This window comes from Haliaeetus albicilla, chromosome 24, assembly GCF_947461875.1.
Source record: "Haliaeetus albicilla chromosome 24, bHalAlb1.1, whole genome shotgun sequence".
NCBI lineage: Eukaryota > Metazoa > Chordata > Aves > Accipitriformes > Accipitridae > Haliaeetus > Haliaeetus albicilla.
Window position 1 is genome coordinate 8,543,185 of NC_091506.1, and position 27,018 is coordinate 8,570,202.

The 27,018-nt window shown below is 39.9% G+C and overlaps 2 protein-coding genes across 7 annotated transcripts in view; one reads left to right on the forward strand and one right to left on the reverse strand.

Moving 5' to 3' along the window:
* Positions 1 to 437: 437 nt before the first annotated feature.
* Positions 438 to 6,943, forward strand: PSMD6 (proteasome 26S subunit, non-ATPase 6). The gene is made up of 8 exons (XM_069811948.1): positions 438 to 678; positions 1,299 to 1,504; positions 2,061 to 2,206; positions 3,299 to 3,518; positions 3,627 to 3,735; positions 4,910 to 5,078; positions 6,417 to 6,494; positions 6,639 to 6,943. Exons 1-8 carry the CDS (start codon positions 534 to 536, stop codon positions 6,733 to 6,735), a joined length of 1,170 nt encoding a protein of 389 aa, XP_069668049.1. The 5' UTR covers positions 438 to 533; the 3' UTR covers positions 6,736 to 6,943.
* A 5,457-nt stretch (positions 6,944 to 12,400) lies between these two features.
* Positions 12,401 to 27,018, reverse strand: part of ATXN7 (ataxin 7) — a 91,149-nt gene continuing 76,531 nt past the window's right edge. For all 6 annotated transcript variants that reach the window (XM_069811952.1, XM_069811954.1, XM_069811949.1 and 3 more), the window contains 8 exons: positions 24,721 to 24,973; positions 23,774 to 24,036; positions 22,903 to 22,985; positions 20,855 to 21,120; positions 20,242 to 20,440; positions 19,219 to 19,340; positions 17,980 to 18,934; positions 12,401 to 16,652 (listed from right to left, as the gene is read on the reverse strand). In XM_069811952.1, coding sequence (XP_069668053.1) covers positions 16,635 to 16,652; positions 17,980 to 18,934; positions 19,219 to 19,340; positions 20,242 to 20,440; positions 20,855 to 21,120; positions 22,903 to 22,985; positions 23,774 to 24,036; positions 24,721 to 24,973 — 2,159 coding nt within the window. In that variant the 3' untranslated portion in view covers positions 12,401 to 16,634. The remainder of the gene's footprint in view (positions 16,653 to 17,979; positions 18,935 to 19,218; positions 19,341 to 20,241; positions 20,441 to 20,854; positions 21,121 to 22,902; positions 22,986 to 23,773; positions 24,037 to 24,720; positions 24,974 to 27,018) is intronic.

Sequence of the window (27,018 nt, forward strand, 5' to 3'; positions counted from 1 at the left end):
CACACGGTGCAAGCACCGGGGCGCCTGTGAGGAACCCCCCGGGCATTGAGAACTGCGGCCGAGGGGGGGGGGGGGCGGGCAGCGCGCTGTGCAGCTGCCTCCCCTACAGCCTGCGCCGTGTGTGCCCAGCCCCTATAGCCCACACTGGGCGCCTGCAGTGCCCACAGACCCGCATCCACTCAACCCCCCAGAGCCCACCCGCCGCCCACCCGCCTAAAGCCACGGCCGGCGCACCCCCCCCCGCCCCCGCACCGCGCAAGCCCATTCCCTGCGAGCCGCTACTGCGCATGCGCGCCCCCCTCACAGCGCACACCTCCTCTCCGCCCCCCCCGCGCAGACTCGCAGGCACGGCCCCGCGCATGCGCGCCCCCCCCCCAGCACCACCAGACCTCCGGCCCGGTAGGGGACGCTGCGATGCGGAAGTGCGTTGCCGTTTCCGCCCGTCGCGGCTGAGTCACTGGGCCGCGCCGCAGCCCGCCCGCCGCCGCCGTCGCCCGGAGCCGAGTTGCCCTGTCCCGTCCCGTCCCGCCGCCATGCCGCTGGAGAACCTGGAGGAGGAGGGGCTGCCCAAGAACCCCGACCTCCGCATCGCCCAGCTCCGCTTCCTCCTCAGCCTCCGGCCCCGCGCGCCGGACCCCGCCGCCCGCGACGAGCTGATGGCGGCCGTGCGGCTCCACAGTGAGTGCGGCCTGGTGCGGGGAGAGGGGGGTCTGTCCGTCTGCGGGGTGCGGGGGAGACTCTCCCTCCTCCCGTGGAGGTGGGGCGGCTCTGTCTGTCTGTCTGTCCAGAGCCGGCCTGACTGTCTCTGTTCATGTATCCCAGGGGCCGTTGGCGGGGGGGGGGATGTTTACACGTCTCCCAGCTGGAGGGCTTCAGTCTGTCCCTGGGGAACGAACAGTCCGGGAGCAACGGGGAGGGGGAGCGGGGGTTTGGACATGCCAGCGTGGTGCCTTGTCCCCAGCTCTGTCCGCTGTTAGCATCATGCGAGTGTGTTAAAAGGCAGGAGCGGAGCGCTGGGGTCCACTGCGCTCGGGGTCGGATAAGTAGTAAGGAAAGCGCAAGTGGGAGAGGTGTAAAGAGAGCAGTGATAGAAAAACGTCGGCAAAAAGAAGCGTGACAGGCAAGGCCTGCTGAAACACTGGCTCTGTCGTGTCTGGATTTAATAGGTACCTGATCATAGAAAGGATGTAGCCGGCACTGGCAATCAGTCGTGTTGTCTTTCAGTGCTCTCTGCTCTAGAAACACGCACACACGTGTTGCAGCAGTTAACAGCAGAAGCCTTCCTGCTTTTTGTTCAGATATGGCCCCGTATTATGAAGCGCTCTGCAAGTCTCTGGAGTGGCAGATAGACGTGGATCTGTTGAACAAAATGAAGAAAGCTAACGAGGAGGAATTGAAACGTCTTGACAACGAATTAGAAGATGCGGAAAAGATCTTGGGGGAGAGCGAAATCCGAGATGCAATGATGGCCAAAGCTGAGTACCTGTGCAGGATCGGGGACAAGGTTGGTTCATGGCAGAGACTGTATGGTCTCATGTTAAAAACACTGCATCGTAATCCTCTTAGCTAGGCAGGTTCCAGTGAGCGCTAGGTGACTTACAGGGCGTTTTCTCTATGGCACAACTCAGACATGGATGGGAGATAGGGAAGGGTGTTACTGAAATATTTAAATTACCTAGAAAACACCCAAGTAGCCTTTGAAAGAAAACACTTTTTTTCTTGAAAAGGGTAAAAGTTATTTTCCATTTGCAGATGTTATTTTTCACTTCCCTTGTGTCTTTAGACTTTTCTAAGCTATTTACATAGTGCAACTTAATTTCAAGTTACAGAGTAGATTTTCATAGTCCTTAGATTTAAAAGATATATGAGGAACAGCTCTTTTAACTTGATTTAAACTTTGATTCTTTAAGATTATTCAGAATGCATAATGTTAGAGTTTTGTGGGAAACAAAGAATGTCACGGCTATGAGCGGAAGACAAGGCGTGTACTTACAACAGATGTTTTGTAAATATTCTAGGTACTTTTAATGTTCTTACAGTAGAAAATACTATCTTGTTAGGAGGGAGCTTTGACTGCCTTCCGCAAGACTTATGACAAAACTGTGGCACTGGGACATCGACTGGATATCGTGTTCTATCTTCTAAGGATTGGCTTGTTTTACATGGATAACGACCTCATCACACGGAACATTGAAAAGGCAAAAAGGTACTGCTTGGGTTGTTTGAGTGCACTAAAGCACTTTTGAGACAAACTGTAACAAAAGAAATGGAAGATAAATACCTTGCTGTCAAGAAATGACTAAGATGGGTTGTGAGACAGAATCATAGTGATGGGTGGGTGTTACCTTGTACTAGAGAGCTTCCTATTCCTGGATTTTTTTTTTATGAGGGGGAAGAGAAAAGAAAGATTAATATTTTGTGTCAGCTATTTTCTAGCAGCTGACTCGATTTTAATTTGTAGCCCACCCCCCCCCCCCCCACTTTTCTGTCACCATTAGAAGACAAATAACTTTGGGTGCGGTTAGATTGTATGATAAAGTGCAGTGCAGGGTTGCCAGCTGAATCCAGCTGCTGCCAGTACCACCTAGCTGGCTCTATGGAGTACCAGCGTGTCCTCTAGAAGCAAGAGCCCAGTGTCAGCACAGTGTGCGTTGGTGCAGCTGTCCTTCCCGTCTTTCCTCTGCTAGCTTCAGTGTCCCCGTGCTCCCAACATTTTGAACTTCAGTGGTTCCTGTAGCAAGCTGCGGTTTCCAGTCTCTGCTGGTGCTGTGAGACACCAAGGCAAAGGGGTCTTCCCAGCTATCACTTTCCTTGAGCAGTGATTTTTTTGTGTTGCCTTCTCAGCAGATTTTGTCTCAGCCTGTGCTCCTGCTTATAGCCACATCAGTTTTGTGTTAATATGATTCTTGAAAACTGGCACCTTTTAGATTTTTTCTATGCTATTAGTTGGACAACTTTGATTTTAGCAGCATAGGCAGCGGAAATATGTTGCCACAGCTGAGGCTGACAGTACTATTTACCTGCACATCTCAAAAGACTGTTGTCACAAATTTAGAGGCTATAAACTTTTTCTTTCAGTTGAAACTTGCACTGCGCAAAAGTGTCTGGCCTCTCCTGTCCCAAAGAAGCCACTTTCCTACCCCTGTCAGGTGTACAAAGCCTGGACTGTTTCAACAAGCTGTAACATAAAACAAGTTATTCTTTCTGTAATCAGATGGTATCAGTTGATTTACTGTACTTGTTTCATATAACTTAATACATTTACATAAGTAAATATTTCTTTTTGTTCTATTTTAAGTCTAATAGAAGAAGGAGGAGACTGGGACAGGAGAAACCGTCTCAAAGTGTACCAGGGCCTTTACTGTGTAGCTATTCGAGATTTCAAACAAGCAGCAGAGCTCTTCCTTGATACAGTTTCAACATTTACATCCTATGAACTTATGGATTACAAAACATTTGTAACATACACCGTGTATGTCAGCATGATTGCATTAGACAGGCCTGACCTTAGGGAAAAGGTAAGGAAAGCAGATGTAAACACTGGTTCAAACAGACATGGTCTTTCTTTAACCTGTTTATCTCCAGGCTGAGAGTGATGGTATTTAAACATGTTTCTTTGTTTTCAGGTTATTAAAGGAGCAGAGATTCTGGAAGTGTTACACAGTTTGCCAGCTGTACGACAGTATCTCTTTTCTCTTTATGAATGCCGTTATGCAGCCTTTTTCCAGTCATTAGGTAAGGCTCTGTTTTTTCCTACAACACTATTTCAGGTGCTTCAGTTATTTGTTTCAGATCACCCACAACTTTTGTGGAGTAGCTACAGTCTAGAACTAGAGCTATTTTATGCAGGAAAAAAAAAAGTTTTGTTTTGTTTTTTTTAAAGAGTGACCTAAAATTTGCTGCTCTTTGATTTTTCAAACCAACCAACCTTTGCATACAGTGAGCTTTTTGAAACGTCCCTTCTGATTAAGTGGAAAAGCATTTTGAAAGTGGCTATGGAGCACTGTCTTAGCTGAAGAGCTGGGTCAGATGGGAGAGCTTTCATCTCTGAAAGTTATAGGACTTGTAGTCTAAAGGCCCTGAAATCTCAACCTGTGAAAGAAATTACACAGAATGTTCTCATTGTTATTACCATTGGCTTTCTGCTCTGGTTTCTATGTAAAAGGGTGACACTGAAGAAAAGCTTTTAAAAAAAACTCATTCTTGCCAGTTCTCAGACTGCTTGTTTTCCTTCTGTGAGATTTAGAATACAAGAAAATAAGATACTTAGAAAAAGAAAAAAAAAAAGGAACCCTTCATTTTGTGGAGGACTAGGCCTGATGAGATTAAAAGCTAAGGGCAACATTTTTCTATTGATAGCCTTATCACTAGCTGAGAACTAAAACTGTCAGGAGAAAAAGTCACTTCAGTGCCTGGAAATCCTTGTAATTAATTTAAGAGTTAGTACCAGAAAGTTAATCTTGCTTCCATACCTAGCTTTGGGTAACAACGTTTCTTCAAATAGTTAGGTACCAAGTACTGCTTGTTTCCCAGCACCACACTGCTCCTGTGTGACAAGCAGATTCTGGCACTTGCCTTCAGTGCGGTGGTCCTCACGCAGCAGAGGGGAGACTAGCTCAGACCCTGAAAGAAGGATTCTCTGCTGACAAACAGGGTCTCATTCGCTTTGCCACAATATTGTTTGTGTGTGCTTCTAGAACTGATACGGATTACACAAATGTACTTCTCTATAGTGTAGAATACCTTTCATATCCTGAAGTATGCAAGAGTACAATATAGTTACATTCACACTGATTACTTATTAACTGGTGTTATGTGTTTTATTTGCGTAACTGATATTTCACATTTCTTAGAGATTACTGACACATTTTCTTTCTTCTTTCCTTTTTTTTTTTTTTTCCCTTTTCAGCTATTGTAGAGCAAGAGATGAAAAAAGATTGGCTGTTTGCACCTCACTATCGATACTATGTACGGGAAATGAGAATTCATGCATACAGCCAGCTCCTAGAGTCTTACCGCTCATTGACGTTAGGATACATGGCAGAAGCATTTGGAGTCAGTGTAGAATTCATAGATCAGTAAGTTATTTGGCTTTTTAAGTTCATAAAGATCTCACTTTACACCTTTTAATTATTTATAATGATCCCATTATGAATAAAAATCTTTATTCTACTTTGATTCTAAACATGCAAAGTTATGTTGCTATGGAAGAGCTTGGCTAAATGTAAGCAAATCTTATGTTTCAGCAAAGAAAAGAATTTGATTGTAATCTGTCATGACAACTTTTCCAGAATTTCTTTCACTCTAAATGCTGTATGAGAAACTAGTCTTTTATTAATAACTTTGTTCTTTATACTGCTACATCTATTGACCTCCATCTGCTATGAAACTTAAGATTTTAGAGGATTACTTAGTTCACAACTATGCGAAAACTTAACGGTTACAACTTCAGGGATCTGCACATTTTATGTGCCCTACAAGTCTCCTTATGTAGTTTTACTTGCATTCTGGTATGTGGACAGGATCTGATATTTTTCATTTAAATCAAACATACCCTGCAGTCTCAGTTTGCAGTTCTTTTCTAGATCATGATGAAAACTAACTAATGCGAAGTGAGAAATTGACTTCTACTCTATGTATGTGAAACATGTACATGAAACACTTTGTTTCAAATGCCTTCACAGGAGTCATTCTTCTTTCATAGAGAAGTTTCAGATTTCCTAACATAGAAAAGAGCGTTACAGAAATATGCAGAATACAGAAAATATGCTTGAAATATTCAGACATGAATTAATAGGTGTTTCAAGAGAAACTAAATACCATTCAATTCAACGGTAAATGTTTTAAAGTCATACTAGTTCTTATGCTTCCCAGTAATTTATTACTAGTTGTAACTTGTCTTACTGTTGATCGCAGGAATATTTTCTTCTACCATCAGTAATGTGCTATAGATCAACAGTGGTTTAAGCGAAATAATAATAATAAAGCATATTTAGAGCTACTAGAGAGTAGGGAACTATTAAGAGACTTTTCTAAAGAATTGACTGACATCGAGATATTTACCTCAGGATAAATTCTGAATATGCACACTACATGACTGTTACCTTTGAATTTGAAGAGTAGTTGATGCTAAGCTAAGTGATAAATTTCACTCATTCAAGTATGACACTTTGGCCTGAGAAGAAAGTACTAAGACGTTTTGCATTCAGATCACTAGAATAATTATTCTTGTGTGTAATATCTTATGCATCCTCATCTTATTAAAGCTTGGATACCTTAGGAAAATATATAGGCTGTTGCTTCAGAAACATAGTGTGGTGATACTGTTGTTTTGTAATAGCAGGTTCAGTGCTGTTAGGTCTACAAGTCCTTGGTGAAACATGATTTAACCAACTTGTGGTTTTTTCTTTACTTAGGGAGCTTTCAAGATTTATTGCAGCTGGGCGATTACACTGCAAAATAGACAAAGTAAATGAGATTGTAGAAACTAACAGGTATGCCAACAATTCCTAGAAATCATTTTTGACAGCTCAGTTGAATTCTATACATTTTGATGACACTTATTACAGAAATGTAAGGGGCTTGGTATAAAACATGTTCTCACTTCTAAACCTTTTTTTTTTCTTCACAATTCCTAGGCCTGATAGCAAGAATTGGCAGTACCAAGAAACCATCAAGAAAGGAGATTTGCTGCTAAACAGAGTTCAGAAACTTTCCAGAGTAATTAATATGTAATTTTTTAATGCAAGGGAATGCAAAATTTAGATGTTCAAAACATTTTGGAAGTAACCTATAAATATATTGTATAACTTGGTATACTGTAGGTAAAAAAATTACTAGTGAGAGAGGTAGTGCTTTTACTTTCCACTTCATTATGTAAACAATGTTCTGTTTTGGTGTATGGATCCCAGTTCATTTATTAAATGTATGATACAGTTGGTCATCTGTTGTAATATACTTTGTTCCTTTACTTGACTGTGTATACAGCGTTCAATATTTAATAGCAAAGCAGGGTCAAGATCCATGAACAGAGAGAACTAATGGTGACTCTACGCTTGCTCTTTTAAGACTTCTGTATTTGAATCAAAAGTGGAAAGAATCAGTTGCATAATAGTAAAGTAGCCAAAAATTTTAGCTGAGGTGGTGCACTGTCCAGACAGGACAAACTCTTGTTACGAGAGGATTACAGCTTAAGGGAGAAGGAATAGGGATGAAAATGACTGCGGTGAGGCAACAACATAACCACAAAAACTGTAAGGACTATAACTTTGGGTACATCTTTAACTGAAGTAGCCTCTCCCTTAAAATGTCATTTTTGCTAGCTGTTGAAAAGAAAGTCAGCACATAAGCAAAGCATTAACAGTTGTAATTACTTCCTCTGTTAGATTTGCAGATGTCAAAATTATGATAGGAACAGTCGAAGATACTGTTGTAGTTTGACACAACTGATCAAATACCATAGGGGGTTATGATTTCTTTCTTCACAGCTGCTGAGGAATAAATGTTTCAAGCAGGCTGCTGCCATCCTGATGACACGTGGTTTCTGGACGTAACAGAGCCTACAGCGGCAGCTGTTTAGCCTGCTGCCTTGGCTTGGCTCGTGGTTTCTTTTTTCCTCCCAAAGAAAGTCTGTGACTTAGTTCTGTTAGCTGTTTGATGCCGTTGCACTTAGCAGCAGAATCCATTTACTGTCTGTGTTCATTGCGACTTTTATCCTTGAAGTAACACCAACAGCTAGATACACCCACAGAATGATCCTGATGTTTGGAAGCTACTGTGCAACAGCTAGGACAGCATGGAATTTTACGTGCCTGCTCCTCTTACTGCGAGATCATAGAGGATCTCCCGTCTTTGAATCACTGCCACCTGCCCAAGGTTAGACTCCTCAGCCGCATTAATAGGGTCCATTAATATTCTCTGTTGCACTGTTCTGAAATCCAAAACACGACCTAGTGATTTTTGGTTTTCTTTCTCTACTTACTAGAAGCTAATAGAAGAAGGTATTTTTGTTTTATTTCCAAGTAGCAGCTATTTAGCTGGAGTTTAAAGATTTACATTTCAGACAATACTGATTAGAAGAAAATTCTGATCTTCACTTTCTTTAGAATAGTGAGAGTAATAAAGGAGAACCCTAGTTTGTTTACCATGTGGTCAGCTATTTGATTCTGTATTTTGTGTGTGAACACACATATCACTTCTTACAGAGTTTTAATTAATTTAGGCCAATATTCAGACTTCTCAGATTATTGCAGCGCTCTGTTTTTCTAGATCTGTTCCATATCAGATAAAGTACAGCTAGCTAAGAGTTCTAAAAGGCTGCCTTTTGGTAACAACTTCTCCACCTTCCAGACATGCAAATGTTAAGCTTCTCAGAAAACCATACATACTACAGAGGGTATGGGCTGTAGGCTTCACTGAATTGTGGGATTTCATTTCTGGTGCAGGGATGGATTTTCCTTTCCAATATCTTGTACTTGAACTGGCCTTTATTAACTAACTATATTAATGCTTTGCAAAATAAATCTCAGGATTTCCATTCAGCTTATGTATTACAACATATACTTTTAGGTGTAAGTTGAAGGGAATAGAAACTTACTCAAGAAAACTAGGCTAACATAGGCTTCATTCACTCAAGAGAAATCTTGCTGCTCTTTTAGTGTAAGTAAAAGCAACAGGAAAAAAAAAAAAGAGAAATGTCTACTTTGTGAGGAAAATAAAAGTATTACTAAAGATTCTTAGTGTGCTGTAAAATATTTGCAGAGCTTTCACTTCTTTTTATTTTATACTAACCATCACTATCACCCTGTGGGAGCCAAGCATTTCAGGATCTGATGTTCTCTGCTGAGGTAGATGAAAAATCAGAATGTTCAAAACACAAGTACACATACCCTACCAGAGCAAAGTGAGAATTCATTTTCGGTGTGCCTCCAAGAAATTAATTTTACTGAGAATCTTTGTCAAGATGTCAGCATTATCTAGAAAAATGCTAATTGTACAAGAGACAGTTTTTAAAGACCTCCTTTAAAGATCCCAACTTGCCTTGTTCATTTTCTGACCTCAGCCTATGTCCTGTGAAGGAGGATCCGGGAGGAACCTGCAGAACTTCTGGACAAAGCTTTTTGGGCCAAGGCCTGGCAAGAAAGTCACGGCAATTTTACCTGAACAGGTTTAAGGCTTTCAGCAGCAGTTCAGCCTCTCAGCTGTGCCAAGTAGCAGGATAAAATTCTGGACAGTTGTAGGGAAAAGCAACGCCCCCTGAAGTCCATAGCTGGATGCAGAGAGCATAGTCAGAGCAGCATTTACATTGCTCTCCTGAAAAAAGCAATCATCTGGTATGCAGTCTTTTTCTAAAGAGGGGTCCAGGGTGGTCAAGCCTTGCACTGATCAAGGACATAATTTTTTCTGTTCTATCATTTTTGACTGCCTACTTCAATTTCCATGTCAAATCAGAAGCAGGAGGATTTCTGCTTCTTTTAAACCCTGAAGTAACTTCAAGTTACCTTTCATTGTCCTGTGGTCCTGTTAGTTTTACCTTTGGTTTATTTCATCTCATGATTTCCATTTATTTAACTCCGATATTGCGAGTGGTGCTCCAGACACAGCCATTCATGCCTCAGTCTTGACACTCTTCCACAGATTTATAGTCCACATGCCAAAGTTGTACATTCTCTCTCGTAATTTAAGCTTGTGCAGTTCCTTCAACTAATGCCATTCTCCAATTTCGCTTTGGAAGGCTGACTTCACATGAGCAACAAGATATAGCCAGAATCAGACGGAGATTTCAAGGTGCAGCCACACCACAGAAACGCTTTCCACCTTGCTCTGCAATATGTTCACTGCCATTAAGCTGTGGGAACGCAGGAGGGAAGGACAGGAGATGGGGTGCTGTAGGGTTTGTTAGTAAAGCTCTGCTTCGAAGTGGTTGAAATCTAGTCTGTGTGCAAACATTCTTTGGCTCGCCTGTCTCTGCTGACCTGCCAACAGCTCCATTTCTTCTCTCACTGAACACTGGGCTCTAGAGTTTAAGGTCTAGCCTTGCAGACAAGAGACAAGGCACTTGCTTTTGGAAAAAGTCACCTCTTGTGGACAGGAAGGGATGCAGGTGAAGGGAGCTCAACTGCAAAATGGAGAACAAAGAAAACTTCCAGCACTGTCAGAGAGCACCTAAACTGAGCAGCAACGCACTGTCCCTGCTGATGCTGAAGAAAGCTTTCCTAACAATTTGGCTACAGATGTCAACTCTAGCCATTTCACATGTGCTTGGACAAAGCTTTTTGACTGCATTTCTCAGGCCAGTTTTTGTCTTTTGCAATAAAGTTTGAATCCAGGTTAGTTTGAACAACTTCAGAAAAGGTTTCTTGAGATTCCCCTGAAGGTTGGTGGGCCAGAAAAAACATAACAAGCATATGCCGCTTTTCCGCGACAAAGATCCCATGCTGCTTGTTAGGAACAAATCCAGCAGCTAACACAGTTCTGAGCCAAAGCACTGAGAAAAGCATTCAGTCAAATTAAGAGTCCCATGGTGGATCCTACAAGCCACGTGTGTTTGATTATTTGTTGCAGCAGAACGTGATAATAATGAACCAACAGGAATTTGCATTTAAATAAAGCCAGTTGCAAGCCCTTATATCGGTTGTTTCAGTGGTTGGCATAAGTAACGGCGGCCACGGAGCCCTCCAGCCTACACAGGCAACGGGGGCCAGGGCTGTTCGCTGTCAGCCGGGCTGTATGCAGCGAGGGCACGGGGCCAGCTTCGCACCCCTCCCTCCAGCGCTGCACATGCTGCGGGCGCAGGACCAGGATTTAGGAGTTCTTCTACCAAACGCAGGTTGTAGCCTTCGAGCCCAACACGTGTCCACCAGGAGAAGGCTGACACGTTCAGGTCCGAAGGCTACAGCACCAACTTCCATTTTAAATGCAAAGGGCATCCATGATAAGCGCATGTGCTCACAACCATGCACGCAGGGAGCCGCTGACATTTGGATTTGCATTGCACGCACTATCAGGCTCAAGCTCCTACATCACCAAGCAACTCTTCCTGGATATAAACCGGAATATTTTCCTATGAGACAATCAGTGACAAGATAGAAACTGCTTTCTACCCACTTCGGGGAAGTCTGTTTACAGGGCTCTACTCCAGCCCCTGTTCAGAAGGCATTTTCATGACAAACCCCTTTACTGAACTGATCGCGTCACTGGGAGAAGCGATAATTCCCCGAGCAGCTCTGCGCTCTGCCCAAGGTCAGGGCTCCCCGGCACTGCGCCGCAGGGTGCTGGTAGCGGTGCTCAGCACAGCAAAGGAAGGGGACAGGGAGGACGCTCCAAACCTGCACAGCTCCGGGTTACACGGGATAAACACACCTTTTTTCCTTTTTCTACAGCTTACCAGTTTCAGAGGATACAGGACTCTTTGAAATGCAGTTAAATGCAGAGTTGATCCTTCGATTCCGAAGCAGACGCAGACAGCCGAGTCACGAACTTGCCTGAACGCGACGACAAGCGGAGAGCTCTGCTCCGCTCTGCGAGCAAACGTCTCCTGCACGCCCCGTGCTGCCGTCACTTGTACAGCCCAGCACAACCAACTTCAGTGCCAACAGCTTATATAGGATGGTGCAGACATTAGAAATTCATACTGGAAAAGAAAGGTATTTGCAGGAAGGCGAGACAAAAAAGAAATAAAAATCTTCAATCAACACAAAAGGTAAATGTAGAAATAAAAGTACTACTCATTAAAAAAAGACAAAGCAAAACCTGCTTGTTGCCTGAACCCCATTTATAACTTGTAGCATTTATTCCAAATACTAAGGAAAACTTTGTTCTGTCATAAGAGGGAAAAAAAAACAAAATCAAAACCCCCCAAAAAACAACAGAGCAGAGCGGGGGGGGGAGAGAGAGAGAGAAAATAAAGGAAGCACTGCCATGGAGGTAACTATGAATTCCCACTGCACTAACAGGGGTTTTACAAACCGCTCCTCAGCACGTGCTAGTCCTGAGTCACATGCAGAGAAAAGCACTGCAGGAGTATTTAACCCATTGAATTGACACACTGGATCTTTAAACTGTGAAAACACAGAAGATTTTTTTTTTTTTTAACTTCCAAAAAAGTAAGAAAAAAATATGACCATTCAACATACCGCATTTGGGTTGTAAAAGCTGCTGCTCATTATTCTATTTAGAAAACAATATAAGGCATGAACTTTAAGTAACAAAACATCCTTTGCATGGGAAAATCACTGAGGAGTTGATACAGGCACCTCTCAAAAACAGGTACCAGAAACCCTGTAGGATGTAAAGATCCAATCCTACCAGGCTGGCTCTGTAGCCGCTCTCGCGATGCTGACGTACAGTGACAGAATTTGACTACATCCAATTCTCCGAAATTAGTTCACATAGGCACTGATACAGATAATGTTTTCCTTTAATGGAGAATGATTTTATAATGAAGCAGAAACATATAATGTATTCCATGCAACCAACCTCATTTATTGAAAAGTCCTAATTTTATTGCCTTGTTTAGTAACATGTTTGTTCAACAAACTAATCTTTTTCAGGAAGCAAAGCACAACTTTTTCTTATAAATAGTATAAATTATTTTATTTACAGAAACTTGTTACAAAACAAATAGACTATATATTTATTTTTCTTTTAAATATCCAAAGTAATTTTTCTATCCCATGACATTTGTTCATGTACTATACAGCAGCCAACACAGAGTTCAGCTGATCAGATGCTCTTGATTATGTATACAAATTATCAAACTATTCACACATTTTACACAGGAGATTGCTTTTAGAACCAGGCTCAACACCGAGCAAGATGCTTTCAAGGCCTACATTCACATTGACATTATGTAGTGCTCATTTTAAAATTATCTTTAAAACGTAAAATATCTTGCACAAAAGGTAAAAATGATTATTTTCTGCGGAACAGTGAAACATTTAAGAATCTTTCTAAGCCCAATTCCCTCCTCCAGGACAGAATGAGTGAAAGACGAGAGAGAGATTCCTTGGCAAGAGAACTCTTACAGGAAGACAACTGCCTTAGAAATGTCATTTGGAAATCACATCTTTTTTTTTTTTAATGGTTTTAAGAGGTACTTACTTGTTTTTTGTTTTGTTTTCCTGGAATATCAACTGTTTTGAACATTTCTAAATTATTTCATTTATGAATACCACCCCCCTCCCTGCCTCCCTTCCCAAAATGAGACAGTTAAATAAACTGCTGGTTAAAACCATATTTCAAACCCTTGGCATTGTATTAAATATGAGTTATCAATGGGATTGTTCCAACACAAGCTATTCTAATTAAAAGATTTTACAAAAGTTACCAGCATCATTTGCTTTCTTTTGTCAACCCATCTCATTAATTTCAGAAAAAATACCTATATATGTATGTGTATATATATACACGCACACATACATATATATACGCACACATATATTATATATAGGTGGAAAAAGCAAGCTCCAAAATTTCAACTGAACATTCAAGTCTTTTAAGGAGAAGCTGTCTAAACAGTCCAAGCTTAAAACTAGTTATATCAGGCACTTTCAGTTTTTCCGTTAGTTTTAAACCACGAGACCCACACAAATGCGCACGCACACACACGCACACAAACACTAAAAAAAGAGAAGCAGTGTGTCACTTAACTAAATGTAGTCTTCTGGGAATCAGGCAACTGATAAGCAATGCCGTATCGACCATTTCGGCTCCAGTCCTGCGCTCGGGTTCCCGCGGCAGAACCCGACCGCAGGACCCGGGCAATAGTTTGCATGTATCCACTCCCAAGACATGAAAAGGGACACAGCTTTCACAAAACGGAGGCATCCCTTAAGTTGCGAAGTAGGCATGTTAACTATTGGCTTGGCAGTGAACCACTTCAAATTATAAAAAGGTATTTGCTTTTTTTTTTAATTAATTAATAAATAAATACTAGATGATCTCAATTGTACCAAAACTGGATATAAGAAAAAAAGACCTGTGCAAAAATACATATTTAAATATGTACAATCAATTAACAAAATATGTCTTCTGAAATAGGGATACTTCAATATTTATAATAGAACAAGAAATTCCAAAATAAAGATACAAAAGTATGTTTTTTTTTCTTGTATAATTCTTTGTTCATCATTGCAGCAATTTTTTAGGTTAAGAAAACTGCAGGAGTCATAACGAGAAGTTGGAAAGACTATAAAAACTGTATCTCTTAAATTAATACCAAAATCTGTCTAGAAACAACCCAGCCACTGCAAATTCAATTTTGCAAGGAAAATTAATTTTAAGCTTCCTTAATTATTTACAGTAAGAACTATGTGACAATAAAAGCTTCAGGTCAGGAACAATGTTCTGCTTATAACCAAGATCTAAAACATAATATTGAAGCAGGTCTATGCTCAAGGGCAGACAGAATTTACGGTGTTCTAACTCTTTACTCCCAGTGGCTTAAACCCACACGACGCAGGTGACTGCAGACGCTGACTCTGTACGAGCAGCGATCAGGAATTCACTTTTTAACACGTCTGCATGCTATCGAAGGAGCACGAATTTGCCCTCATGCTTTCAGATCAACAGAACCTTAAAAAAACAGAGGAGAGTTCAATCACAGACTTGCTAGTGTTCAATCTTGCCAAATTTTTGTTTCCTTTACCTTTGTGTCTATCAAGAGTCAAATTGCACTTGTGACTGATGCTATCCTGAAGTGGAAGCTCTGCCCCAGGGACTTCATCAGAGCGTGGATTTCACTCCAAATGTGCAGGATTTAATACGCTTTGATTTCTCTTTGTGGCATATCACTTTGGTTCCTTTTACGTTAAGCCAATTGCAGTTCTAACAATCCTTTCAACAAGGGCATCTTATTAAATTCGAATCCTTTTGTTCCTGAAAAGTTGTCTATTTTTATTTTAAAGTTTGCATAAGAAGTGTCTCTAGTACGTTGCTTTCTCAATGTGATCTTTTGTATCAATTCAAAGTGTCTGCATAGAGGCTTCTTGTTGTTTTGCTGTGTAACAATGATTTCATAGCAAGTTCAGGTTAAACTGAAAGCATCGTTAGGTAAACAACTAAGCAACTGCTACTCAGAGTGGCTTTGGATTCCCTGATGTACTACTTGCCACCAGAACTGGGGAGAAGGCTGGGCTACGCGAACAATTGGACAGGCTCAGATTGTCTCTTCTCAGCAATAGCTGGTGCCCCTTTAAGGCAGAAAAAATATCTTCTTGGATAGGAATTTGTTTTCCTTTGCTTTGCCCCCTTAATAAAAGTTTAGTCAGTTTTGAGACTTTACCTGATGTTTAAACACTTAACAAAAACATCCAGACGAATCAAATCATAATACAATAAGCCCTTTAGCGGAATTCACTTTTGAGGTGTTTTGAAGCAAGACAAAATATTTCATAAAAATTGACTGGACTATATAAAACCGTGTAAAGCCCCCTTTATTCATAAAGCCTGGGTAGGCGTGGGATGACTGTGATGCACACATCTGCGCTTTACGGTGAACTCTGCTGACAAATTGGCATTTATTCCAGAATTTTGAAAAAAATCTGAGTGGTTGAAAGCATAACATGTTAACGATTTAGTTCTACAAACAAGGCATAAAGAAACTGACTTTTATGTTTTTTAGAAAATATTTAAATACTTTAAATATTTATTTTTAAAAGGGCTATTTTTACCCGCTGGAAGGCAAATCCAGCCTAATTTAACCAATACAGTTGTTATTTTTTTTAAATAACAAAGGCCTATGGTATACAGTATAGGTCAATAAATACGTTCTTTGGGCATATAGTTTTAGAGGTTATTTGCCTTTGTCTGTTTGATGGTTTGGGATTTTTTAAAAACCAAAATTATCTTTCTTACTTCTGCAATCAAATCTTATTCAAAAGAATAGAAAACAGGTTTTGTATCATGCAAGTATGACATTTTTATACTTGTTTTCTGTTTTCTGATGGCCTCAAACAAGTTTTTCTGTTTTTTGTTGGGTTTGTTTTGTTGGTTTGGTTTTGTTTTTTTTTAAACTCCTGATAGCTTCTTATCCCAAATTACTTGCAAAAGGCTGGGCAAAACACAGACTATTTTTTGAATTGTGCTATTGTTATATTCCATTAAAGGAACATTGCTATAAAAACACTAAAGCCATATTCCCTTCTTGAGGGCTTCTTTCCATTGTGCCTCACACATTCTTCCCCCTTGTCACGGGGTCCTCGCCATTGAGGGTGTCTGTCTGGTTAGCTATCACCTACAAAAGACACCATCAGTATAAAAATAAGTCCACAGTAACGTTTATTTCCCCCCAGAAAACATTCGTTTGCCCAGCCAATCTATGTCAAATAGTGGCAAGATGATGTACTCCTGTAAGTAAAATCTCACAGATTTGTAGCAAACAGTCCAGACCACCGTTAACACTGATAAGAGCAATTATGTGGCTGAACTTCATCCAGTGTCCATTTCTAGTATATTCGCTGCTACAGACATGGCTTCAGGGAAATTCCTTAAGTGACAGTCCAGTAGATTTCCACACCTGAGGACCATGGGAAGTTGGGAAAACTCAAGGCATCTTGGAGTCCAGAAATCCAAATGGAGGTTTTGCTTGTAGTGAAAATTGTCCAGTTCGTTTCTCACCACGGTGCATTCAGCTATCAGGGACGTGCCTTTGGCTTTTGAGCAAGCAAAAGAAAGAGAAGGATGAGTGAGCCAGGCTGTTATAGCAGATGCCCTTAGACATTTTTTGGATAACGAGATATTTTGGGGAGAATCGGCAGGCACAATGCGACACCACTAACATGCGGTTGCCTTCTCTGAGACTTGACAATTCTCAGGCTAAAGCTCTTTAAAGTTACAATGGTTTCAGACATGATTTCCTTCCTTAATTCACTCAAATTACATTTCTCCTTTATTTATATTGCATAGTTGAAATAGTAGCTATGAGAAAAGTCCAAATGAATTCAGCCATCTGAAGGCTTTTTTTTTGTTACAGTAAACAAAACATTATGGTGAAAATCTTCCTCTATGGCTGAAACTGAAAATTAAGAAACCATTCTGAAAAAGCTCTTACTGACCTCCTAACTCTCCAGGTACACAGATTTCAGGTTATTAGCACCAGAGGCAACAAAAAGTTGCTTTGGTTTTCAGTCTTGAAAAATCTAGTTCTAAAGCTACTCTCTAAAATTCCATCTTCTACACTCTCCTCCAGCTGTATCAAATTATTTTTACCCCTCCAAATGATCCTCCAAGTCAATTTTAACAGTATTATTAAGAAGTCTGAGCTACCGGTTTCTAAATTATCTCTCATCCTAACTTATCAAGAACTTTCTCTTCCAATACACTACTTTTCCACTGCAATTTGTTTAAAAGATCAAAACCCCAAACTCATTTTTAAAATGGGATCTTACATATTCATGAGATCTGCTTCCTTTATAGTAAATCTGTTTGCTTTACCGACTCAAAAGGTTTCTATCTTATTTATAACATTTAATCTCATTATTACTACGAACTTAGCCAATGACACCTTGGGATAATAAGCTTATTTTATCACAGTATCACAGTTCTGTTATCAGCATCATTATGTTCCACTTTGTAGAATGTTTATTACTGACACAGAAACAAGAAGTCAGGCTGAGACGTGCAGCTCAGTTCCCTGGCTGGCTGGCAAGATTTACTTTTAAAATTATTTTTTTTTAAAGTGTGAATTTTTAAAGACTGAATTTCATCTGAGAGCAATTCACAGGCAACATCTAAGGAACTTGGAATGTCATATTTAAGGTTACTTTAAAAAAAAAAAAAAAAGAGCTACACTTTATGAGAGAGTTTATAAAATCTTGTGTAAATGTACTATTAAAACACTGAATAGTGGACAAATAAGAGAACTATCTTTTACTTGAATAAGATCTGGAGTTGGCTAGCTAATGATTAAGAGAACACATGTAATACAAGCATGTGAAGAGGCATGTTCATATTGGCTTAGTTCGAGACAAAATTTCATACCTGATGAAAAAGAGAATTGTTCATCAGTCCTTGCGTCCCTGGGATTGCACCAGTGTGTTTTGCATGAACATTGTTCACCGATGTCAATTTGGCAACTTTGTTTGATTTGCTGCTGCTGCTGCTGTTTATGCTGCTTGAACCAGGTGAGCACTTTCTTTTCTTTCCTATTAATTTGTCAAGGGAAGTATGCGAATGTGAAAAACTGCTGTGTGAATTTACAGTCAGCTCGCTGGACTGATGAACAAACGGCCCCAAGGAGAGCGTGGAGTCGCTGCTGTTCATCATCACACTCATTCTCTTTATCGATTCTGCAGGGCTTCCAGTCGGAGGACCCCTCCCTGATTGGTCATGTTTGAGGCTAACAGAGTTAGCTTTGCTAGTCATACAGTTGAGGCCAACGCTGTGGGACGAAGCTGTCACCGATGGATGATAGGAGGTCCCAGAGTTTCCAGAGTTAACCACACAGTTTTTTCTGAAGGACTCTGTGGAATGAGAAGGTGCTAGCAGTGCGGAACTGTTTTTACGCTTCTTTCCTGAGCCGCTGCTGCTACTGACGCTGCCGGTACTGTTACAGGTGCCACTGCCAGCAGAAGATTCCTTAGGTTTAAAAGATTTGCTGGATTTCATTTTTTGAGGTTTGCTGGGCATAGGTGAAGGTACAGAGGAAAGCACTGTAGGTGTTGAAGGGGATGAAGACACTTGTCTTGATTGCATACTGCAGACAGGATCCACTGCACCCAAAGTAGCAGGATTGGCATTTAGTGTCGTTCCATGTGATGGTACCGATTTATTATTCAGAGACACACAGGAAGGAGATACCAATGCTGGCGATGACATAACCGTGGTGGGTAAGAGGAAACCTGCTGCACTGACACCGTACTGTGAAGCAGGCGTCGAGTTTGTCCGATGTGGTGCACGAATTGATGCTGTGTTACTAGATGCTGGAGGAATTTTCCTGCAGGTGAACAGAAAAACAAACAAAAACCTACGTAGCTACCATTCTTCAGAATAATACCCAGTCTAATAATGCTACATTGAAGTGATTGTATCTCGAGGTTGATTAATGCCACTAAAATATTTTATTAAATTGTTAGTTGTTGCAAAAAACGTAAATCATAGACTATCAACTTTTGATCCAATTAACCTGAACACACAATCACTGTTCTTTAACTAGAATCACAGGCTTCACGTATTTCTACAAATACCAAGAAGAATAAGAACTCTTTTGCTTCTACTCACTTCCACATCTGTGAATTAAGATGCTTCTCCAACATGAAGTCAAGTGCACATCGAATATGGTTCCACCGCTTGTCAAACACGTAATAACCTCTTCCAATTTGCCGACTACCAAATGTGCAAAACTGAAAAGACAGATTTTTATTGGTGTTTTCTACTTTCAGTAACAACTCTCTGAATAAAAATGCACTTGTTTATACATAAATATTGCTAAATGAATATGCTTTTAGATGTTTAAATCAAGGATAAAAAATATAAATTAGAATTTTTATTTCTCTGGTATAACAACTATTTTAAATTTTTGGCCTTGGTATATTGGGATCATTTTCTTTCCATCTGATACTCCCATATGTATGCCCAAAAGCAGCGGTCAAACTTGAGTCCCTCTGATTAAACAGGGAAAGACAGTAGTGTGTGTTTGTGTGTGTGTAGAAAAACCATAACATATATATGTAACATCTGCTTCTGAGGAGCTATCAGCTATCTGCTCGTAGTCTGTTTTTTAAAAAAAGGAGATAATATGATATACAGGCTAGGCAATAAAGCTTGTGCTTTTAGTTACTCACTAGCTTTTGTCAAGAATTAAATATTAGAACAACACATTACTGCTACCTTTACTGTGAGGACTGGCACCTTGAGTAAAAAATGGGGGGGTGGGAGTGGGGGGGGTGCGTGTGGTGGGGGTGTCCAATAATAAAATCTCACCAAAAAGGCACTGTTTGCATGTCCTTATTCTAAAACCACAGCCCTTTAGAGCAGTTACCAATTTCATCTTCAGTATTTTGGCATTTTGATTTCTATTGGATTGGGGAAGTGAGCTCCAAACATATTTCTTTAGCACGTTTAATTTGCAACTACAGTTAAACCTTCACTGCCTAGTAGGCAACAAAATAATTTTCTTAAGATCTAAGAAAAAAAATAAAAATCACATACCCAATAGAAAACCACCCTTAAAACCCCCAAAGTAATTTGTTTACAAGTTCAGAGCCAGTGAGAGACCAAGGTTAACTTTTACTTAAAACGTACAGCGGCTGGTTGAGGATGATGACCTGAATAATGACAATCCAGTTTTTCAACAGGCTCTTCTTTTTCATCACATTCTCCCTCATCACTGGATAACCGAGATGCTGGCTCAGCTGCAGGCAAGGGAGGGTGCGGGGACTCGTGGACAGAAGGAGACTCGCTAGGGGCATTTCCACTGTGCTGGGCTGGACAGCCTGGAGGCCTGGGCAAAGCAAGCAGTAAAGGTGTTATCGAACTAAGTCTAGTTAAAATTGACAAGCTTAAGTACTTACTATTACTGACAGAAGGAAATCTACGTTAACAGACTCCTGATATTTCCCATAGTCTCATAACACATGTACTGAGAGGAAGAACAGGAGGTATGGTACCCCTGGAAAAGCTGCATTGCCCAATCATTGCTGAACTGCTTTCAGTGATGCAAGTCAACTTTTACTATTTCAAACACCAAACCCTCCTCGCTAGGAGTTACAGCTCAGCATATAATTGCTACTTGCAGTCACCAGGCCTAGAGCAATAATACTGCCCAGTCCAACAGATCCATATCGCTCTTTCAAAATCCACCTGATGAAGCTGCCAGTATTAATTTCATACCATAGATCTGCAGATTCTTCCTTACCTTGGAAGACTGGGGGGGTGAGGTTTGGGTTTATTAGGTAATAAAGGCTTTGATTCTGTAAGAGTAACTCCATGAGAATTTTGGTGCAGCTCCTGGGAAGTTTTAGTAGGTGAGGGATGTGGTTCCCTGAGAGGGGGCATCTGCTGATGATGATCCGAATGTCGAAGAAGTTCCTTTTCCCTGGTTTTGCTTTTGTGCTCAGCTAGTAACAAATCAAATCGTTTTCTTCGACCCTGTACAGCCCTCCGCTGGGTTAAGGAATGTGTCTGCAAAACCATGAATAAATCATTAATCCTAGGGTATTAGATTTGTGGAAATCAAACACTCAAAACATGTGTCCAGAGCTCTAAAACAGAGAAAATCATCACACTCATGGTTAGTAAACAAATGGAAGAATGACTTCGAAAAACTTCAACATTGGTTGGTGGATGGTTATATCCCTGTCTGATACAAAATAAAAAACCCCAGCAATTGAATAAAAGGCTGCTTTCAAATTTCTTTTTAAAAAAAAAAAAGAAACTGCCAAAGTTCTTATAAGGTTAAGCCTAGAATTGAAAAATCTTTTTTACATTGGTATTTTAATTGCCAACTAGTGCACAACCAAAAATACTAAATATTTACTTTCACTTATGAAAATATTTAACACAATAATGTTTAAAATCAGACTTTTGATGCACATATGAAAAATATTTATAAAAATACTTTGCTTCCTTCTATATACTAATATATTCCTTGAAAATACCTATTTGATTACATTTGTTAAGGAATGCAAAAAAACAAACAAAAAAACCCCAGCAGAATCCAGAGTCAGACAGAACTCAAGGTCCTTTGAGTGTCCCGAATGCTACACATAGTAAGATGTATATGTGTATATATGGCACAAATTCTAGGTAAAGTGAAATAGACGGAAGTTATTTTTCTGAACTGTTAAAGTCACATACAACAATACCTTTTTTTCATACGGCATAAAAGGTTTGATTGGGTTTATTTTAGTAGGTAAAAATTATCATCACAGAATTCAGACACAAATAGCAATTCCAGAAAGTATTTTATGAGTAGGTGTAATACAAGGAATTGCTGAGAAATGTTTTTACTTTCTTTCTTTTACACTTTTGATTTGCCTACTTCTCTCATAAAAATCTTGAAGCTTTTCCCTCCTCTATTAGCAAAACAATTGCCTCCCCCCCTGTAATTCCAAAAGGGCAATGTGTTCAAGTTCAGTTCCTCTGGGTCATTAGTACCAGTTTCACTTACCTTTGTTCTGTAGGTGGTTTATTTACCAGATGCTTCCCCTACTGACAGTTTAGCTGCTTTGCAGGGAAGTAGCTGAATATTACACAATTGCAGGGGATCTGGATTTTTGGTTCCTCTATCACTATCACAAGTGACCCTCTATCACAAAGTGATACCCCTCTGTCCCCCAAGATTTTTGAGCCAAAGGACACATTTCATCTGACTGAAAGTTTTTATGAATTGTTTCATTTAGTGTTTGACCTCTAGGCATACTCCGTGGCTTTTTCAGAAGACTCATTTCTGAGTTGGCTGTAGTTGTACATCAAGCAGCACTAGCATTTACACAAATAATCTGCAAAGTAACTGCTGCAGACTCTGCTGGGAGGAAAGGGGGTGTGTGAGAGGGGAGGAGCTTGATTTAAATCCTGCATAAACAAATAATACTTTTAATGCTTATGAGGAATTTTAAAATTCATGATCTATGACCCAAAGGTTATCCCCCAAAAGAAGAACATGCTGGCCCCCTACTACCTACACGTGGAGTAACATAATCTGTCCCATGTCAACATCAATGTTTAAAGGGTTTATACAAAAATACAAATCTCCAGGTTACTTTAAGAAATATGTTTTTGAATAAATAATTAACTGAACTTTGAAAACAATTCCTTCTTGGTTCTGGGCAACATGTTTTGAGAGGTACCATTTACAGCAGTAGTTACCGATGGCAAAAATTTGTAATTTTCTGTTTTCTGTCATATTCCTCAGGAAATTGAATTAAAACTTTACATAATCTTATTCTGATTAAGATATCCTACCTTGCATGTCAAAGACCTAGTACAAGGTTTCCTGGTTTCCACATCAATGACACCACAGTATATATCAGGATCAAATTCTCTCTCTGTCAAAGGTACACAGTATTGAAAAGTTATCAAAAGACATTTTGAAATACTAACATTTATTTTCATTATAAAAATTAACCATATTGGAAACTGTTTTCAAATGTAACACCGGCAGAGGTATAAATAAAATTACACAATAAAATTGTACATATAAAATCTTCTACACTCTCAGCAATTTTATGGTGTGCTGAAATACAGATCTCAAGTCTACAAACAGAATGGAGAAATTTACAGCTGTAAGGGACCCCAAAGCAGGAGTAAATCTTGCATGTTAGGATTAGAGGTCACCACCAATATGAACTGTGACAAACAAATGGTGTTTTTTTGGTGTTGGTTTTGGTGTTAAGAACTTTTCTACCATTCTACTAACACTCAAAGTTACCATGTTTAAAAAGTGTGAAGAACAGACTGGGTTTACATTTCTGAGTTTATGAGGTGCTAGTTGTTCCATTTTCTATGTACAGTTGGACCTTCCATATAGAAAGAAGGAAAAGAAAATCTTTGAAGATAGTAAAAGAGCATAACTTTAAAACTGTAAAAACTGACAGGCCTCTCAGGTCTGTAGGGTTTCTGAAAGCAATAGCTACATGTCAAGTTGTTTGCATCTTTAAGAGCATGTCAAGTTATAGATTTAAATTCTAATATATAAAACATACCTAATTACAAGTTACAGTGTTATAGAAGTGTTTAATTTACTTCTGATACTTATTTTTATATATTCTATTTATGCATTTGTATAGATACACTCCTAAGAGGAATACAGCAAATAATAATTAAGAACAATTACCTGACAATCTTTTATGTAAAAATTTCCTATTATTTGTATTTTCTTCAGGTTTCTTTTCCAAAAATGGAGGCACAGAGAGAAGACCTTTACCATTCAGTATCTGTCCAGGGGAAGGCAAGGGTGGCTTTGGTATTGAGGGACAATTAAGGCCAGTCTTTATTGAGGAACTCACAGTAGTAGAACAAGTTGGACCAACAGCAGCTTTCAGTTGGGCACCATCTATCTTTGGATGAATCTTTTCCACTTTGACAGATGGAGTCATACTATTATTTATGAAAAACAAGGGGGGGTGGAATTGAAAATTATAGTCATAAATCATAAAAAGTACTTAAAATATGTTATTACTCAACAATACTCTGATCTATTCACAATGCAAATGTAGACCTGCCTCCTTTGTTACCAGTTTTCTTATTCTTTTTTATTTTCACATCTTTTATGATGTCCATAATCTCTTCTGTCCTTTTTTCCCCATTTCCTTGTAAGTATTTCAGCAAGTCATCAGGGAGTTCAGAAACTGTTATTTGGATTCACAGATACAGTGTATCACCAAAGCAACTGGAATGGGCCTGTTACATCCAGTGAGAAATTCCCCATTCTGCGACAGTAAATTATATTCTCAGTTCTGCAATCTCGCACATGCAGGTCAAAAATCACCTGAATCAGAGCTAAAACTCCCTTATGAGCAAAGTATGCAGATTAGATCAAAGAATTAAGAGCCCTTAGTAAAATGACCTTTATTTATAGTTATTTAAGACGCAGCTTTTCTTGTTCAACATAGTCATGTGTATTTTCTATAACCTTAGACTAGGCTGCTGGAAGAGATCTGGAGGAGTTTGAAGTCATTATCTCTTAAACCAAAACCCCTCTGAAACAAAAGGAAATTCTATTGATATAGCAGTGTCTATGCAACTATTAACATTTAATTCTCTGTCAAAACGCATACTCACATTTTATCATGGGGAACTTTGCTATGCTGTACCGAATGCATTAACCTGTTGTTTCCGCTGATCTGCAGCTTGTCTTTGGGTGATTTCAACAACTTGGAATTTGATGATGATGCACTAGTACCTCCACTGGATGAACGATTGCTCCCACTTCCACTGCTACCTTTGTTTTTTGAAGGGAAAGATGAAATGAGGGAAAATACTGAAGAGGAGGGAGGAGTCAAAGGCGGCTTGCTGGAGGAGCTGTGTCTTCTTTCTGAAACAGAGGAGAAAAAAAAAGGGGGGGGGTTTAAGCTGCCATAAAGAAACAATTCTTAAATACTTCATGTTGTCATTTACTCCATTAACATTTTTCCTTTATTGGCTTGGGAGGTCCCCTGCCACACACAGAGCACAGAGGATTCAAGCCTCACTGCAGTCCATGAGGCTCCACTCATTGCGGGTCCCCAGTCAGTTATGGGAATCTCTTTTAACTTTGGGAGCTACATTCCTCAGCCACTAAAGCTTAGCTTTTAATAACACTCCCCACTCTCTCTCCATCTTAAAGAACAAGAAAGTGAGAATCAAACCTAGACCTCAGACACACAAAGCAGAGAGACACCTATCCTGAGGCCAAGCAAGCTTAAATATCAGATTTCCTCAAAGGATAACAATTATCTCTAGGTATGTCCCCTAATGGTCAAAATCACATCGGAGCCAACATTTTAACTTCCACTCCATGACAACCTTTTGGTATGGTCTACTAGACCTTCATTGTGGAACAACCCCGAGAACAGCAGCTGAAGTATTGACCTACATTGGGTTTTGGGCTGTTGTGGCTTTTTTTGTTTTGTTTTCCTCTTATTAACCCTACTAATTTTTTTCATAGTATGACCAGTTTAGGGAAGATTTCTATTTAGGAACAACATCAAAAGGAGCAACAGATATTATTTCACACACAAAAAAAAAAAAAAAAATCTGAACATTTGAATTAAGAGTGGCCAGGTTCCATCAATGAATGTGTTGGAAAACAAATTATTTAATCAACATTAAACCATTAACATTAATATATTGCTAGCACCATTTTGGTTAAAATAGCTTATATTATAAAGGTAGTTCTTTGGAACAATGAATTCTCAGACACAAAACACCTGACAGCTTCAGGGAGTACCCAGCTCTGCCTACACATGGACATGTTAATTGACCATTTGCTGGACTGATACTGGGACACCTGTGATTCCTCGATGACCTGGGTAATCAACACCTGCTTAAGAGACATGCCTGGCAATCAAGCATATGCAAACCACAGATCTAAGAGAGAACCAAGAATTAACAGGTCCACCAAGGGGGTGGAAAAGCACCTTTCTCTTTGGCAGTGGTAACACCTCTTTCTCAGTCAAGTATTGTTAAAGGTCCCCAAATCCACCACCAATCAATCCCAGGATCAGTTTACGAATTTTGACTTAAGTTTAATTAAGCTGTGAAAGAAGCAGGCTACTCATTAAGTTACAACTACAGCCAAGAGTGAAAGTCAAGTCCAGTGCAACCTGTATGGAAGTCCGTAATGCTCTGGAAAATGTAAATTAATACATCTGTGTTCTGCTTATACGACCTATTTCCCCCCCAATCCTAAATACAGCAGTCATATGCCACTCAGGTGATGACCAACCAGGACTCCATTCGTAGCTGGAAGCCATCAACAAGACAGCACCAACCCCGCACCAGTGTGGCCAGGCACATCACCCGCTGCACGGCTCCTGCCAGCAAGACTGTAAGAGAGTGCAACAGCAATAACCAGGGCCAAAAAGTTAAGCTGCTCCAGCAGTGCAAGAGGAAGACATAGGAGTCTAACATCTGGCAAGCTACTTTCTTACAAGGGTGGGGAAGCAGGATTTCAAATATGCTCATTAGCTCAGGGAAAAAAAAAAATCCCCACACACGCACAAACAAAAAAACCCCAACCCCCCCAAACCCAACGCATAGACCTTAGACTAGGAAAGTCCAGTCAAGAATTATCTCTGAGACTGAGCCAAGTGATGTGTGTGTTTCTCTGTTTAACTGCAAAATGGGTGCAAACCACCTAACAAACCTTCTGCAAGAGAGTCACCACTTAATTAGTATTCACCAAAAAGCTCTGAGAGGTCAGGTGAAATGCTCAACAGAAATATGTAACAAATGCCACAATTTATCACCCATCTTAACTGCTTTAAAATTATAGTATTTAGAGCAACTAGTTATCTGTGATGTTCAAAATCATCTACTTAGTTTTCTAGAACCAGATGCCACTGAAAAGTTTGTAGTGAAGTATGCTGGCATATTTAT

Excerpts from the sequence above, each read along its gene's own strand:
- PSMD6 (XM_069811948.1), top strand. The coding sequence starts at position 534 with ATGCCGCTGGAGAACCTGGAGGAGGAGGGGCTGCCCAAGAACCCCGAC. Across the intron at positions 3,519-3,626 it reads GGCCTGACCTTAGGGAAAAG|GTTATTAAAGGAGCAGAGAT; the intron begins GTAAGGAAAGCA and ends CTTTGTTTTCAG. Across the intron at positions 5,079-6,416 it reads AGTGTAGAATTCATAGATCA|GGAGCTTTCAAGATTTATTG; the intron begins GTAAGTTATTTG and ends TTCTTTACTTAG.